At 45.3% G+C, this 2,500-nt stretch overlaps 1 protein-coding gene across 1 annotated transcript in view; it reads right to left on the bottom strand.

Moving 5' to 3' along the window:
* LOC147622703 (uncharacterized) overlaps positions 1 to 2,500 on the bottom strand; it is a 3,132-nt gene that overhangs the window by 500 nt on the left and 132 nt on the right. The window contains exons 1-4 of the mRNA XM_086822306.1: positions 1,797 to 2,500; positions 1,559 to 1,668; positions 841 to 1,486; positions 1 to 27 (exon numbers count right to left, since the gene is read on the bottom strand). The exon at positions 1 to 27 is cut by the window's left edge and continues 1 nt beyond it; the exon at positions 1,797 to 2,500 is cut by the window's right edge and continues 132 nt beyond it. Of these exons, the coding sequence (XP_086678432.1) occupies positions 1 to 27; positions 841 to 1,486; positions 1,559 to 1,668; positions 1,797 to 1,875 (862 nt within the window). The 5' untranslated portion in view covers positions 1,876 to 2,500. The remainder of the gene's footprint in view (positions 28 to 840; positions 1,487 to 1,558; positions 1,669 to 1,796) is intronic.

The following is a 2,500-nucleotide window of genomic DNA, read 5'->3' as shown; positions in this document are numbered from 1 at the left end:
GGAAAGGATAATTGCATCCGGGATAACCTGTGCCAAAGCATCAACCCAAAATTCTTATGAGAGAGAACAATAATCAAAAAAATCTTTAATAGTCTATCAAAAAAAATCTTCCCACTTTCAAAATAAGTGGGACTTAGGTTGGTTACAAATAAGGTCCCCCATGAGAGGGACCCACTATGACCACCACCCAACTCACCCTATCACAATTGCCAACCTGTCCCAGTGGAACAGACAGGGAAATTAAAGGAATGCGTATATATTTTTCAACCAATCAACATAAAGACAACTCTTAAATCTATCCGGTTTTTGTTTAGAAATCTCCATTTATAACTGAAGTTTAAAATATATAAAAAAATATTCCTTACAATAAAAACTACTTAAAATATCATTTCTTACAATAAGGGCTACTTAAAATCTCGGCCGGTTTCTTAATTCTGACAAGTAAAAATACACTAGAATGCCGTTTTTTTCAGAGTATCGTATCACAACTGCCCGCCCATGGAACTTGGACTTGTCACTCAAGTAGACGGGCTGAGAATACCTATCATGACCACCCATGATAAGGAGCTACCATGACGACGCTCCAAGCCTCATGGGTGGTCATGGTAAGTCCTTTTCATGGGTGGTCATGATAGGTATTCCCAGCCCCTGGGACACAACAGTAATGTGTATCCGATTCCAGCCTCAAAAACAGTGAACACCTCTTTTTCCCCCCTTCTACCACAAAACCTTCACTCATAACACATCATAAGAAAAAACATTCGAAAATGGGTCACTCACTTAAAGCTTCCTTAACACAGGAACAACCCCTTTTACCTCCTCACGTTGGGAACAACTCACTTGGATCCACGTTGGTGATCATTGCAGTCCCTCCAAAATCGCAAGTGCCCACTGCTTGCAGATGGATCTGAAAGTAGCTGTTGAAGGCATAGGACGCATGTGAGATCAGGGTGTTGGGCACATAGCAAGGCTCCGCGAGCTGGATGGGTGTACAATCTGCACCCCCCAATCCGCATGCCCAATCCAAAGCTGCCTGCAGGATATCTTGGCTTGCCCATGGCCTTGCGATGCACCAGAACCTGTCAGTAGCCTTTACCACTAAGGCTGATGGCAATGATGATGAGGATGATGCCGAAGATAAGGATGACGGCAATGATGATGGGGATGATGGTGAGGTTGATGTCCATGATGACATGCTCTCTGGTTCATGCCTTGGTATGGAAGAGTCCATATCATAGGCAAGTTGAGAAGCCCTCAATGGAACATAACCCCCCCAATGAATTCTGTTTATGCGTCTCCTGTACGCCCCCCCATGAGTAACTTCAACCAGAGTCTTCCCTCTTACGGATGGTAGTCTCTGAAAAGATGTCTTCTCACTCCCCAGCCAATTGTCTGTCACAGTCGAAAATTGTAGATTAAGCTCTGAATGGTCCAGATCCTTGCTATGTCTGCGATTGGGCTCTGTATGAGATAGATCCTTGATAGGCTGCAGATGAGAAACCATGAAAATATCAAATGGTGCAAAGAATTACTCAGCAATGGAGCTTAAAGGCCTTACCCTTGTCTCAAGCAGTACACTGTTCTTTGTTAACGCGGAGACATTAAAGGTTTGGTGAAGCAAACGGATTAATTTGTGTTCAGCACAGGCTAATTCTCGAATAGAACCTCCTGCCAAGAGACGGAGGGGAAGATTGTGTTGAGAAAAGGGGAAAAACTTACATAAATTTGTGCAGAACGTAGCGAGTGAGTGTTCTTACCTGTGAAGCTCTAGTAGCTGAGCAGAAACGAAATGTTACCTGGGGAGCTAATAAAGTGGAGGAAGAGAAGCAGCAAGCAAATCCTGCTAGTGTGCTGCCAACGAAGATGGACCACCATATGACGAGTATTAAAGCTTCACCAACCGCTCTCTAGCATGCAGGCGAAGCAGGCAACCTTAAAAGAGAGAGAGCGTGATAATCATGATGACAAGGGAAGGAAGCTAATTAGGTAGAGGAGTTATAACTTGGAAGATGAAATAGCAAGTGAGAGAAGGTGGAAAGTTGTTAAGGGCATGGGATAACATGAAAAGACGCAAGAGTAAGGGTGATGATGATGATGAGGTCTCCCAAACGACCTACACAGCAGGCAACAAGCGTACCGGAAAGGGTGTGCGAGTAACGGCCTCTCACAACGGGCAGCAACGATTCCAAAGAATGTTAGGAAGATGTATTATTGCAGGCAAACCAGCCTGTGGGGGGAGTAAGATAAGGCAGAGCTTGAAACAAGCTCGTTCCAAGGCAGCTCAAAGGAGATCCCTCCCCCCCGCCGCCCCCCTTGGGTCTCAGCTCTGCACAAGGCTCATCTCTACGCTCCAGTGCGGTGTATAAGAAAGAGGAGGAGGGCGAGAAGAGGGAGGGCTGCGTGTTTGACAAGTGAGATATCTCTAGATTGAGGAGTGACACTCTCTTTTTTGCCCCCACCTGCCTCTTTCTCTCTCTCTCTCTCACTACATCTCTCGTAA

This window comes from Cibotium barometz, chromosome 28, assembly GCF_041138505.1.
Source record: "Cibotium barometz isolate CiBa-2024 chromosome 28, ASM4113850v1, whole genome shotgun sequence".
Lineage (NCBI taxonomy): Eukaryota > Viridiplantae > Streptophyta > Polypodiopsida > Cyatheales > Cibotiaceae > Cibotium > Cibotium barometz.
Note: the sequence above shows the minus strand (reverse complement) of the source record. Positions and strands in the feature narration are given on the sequence as shown.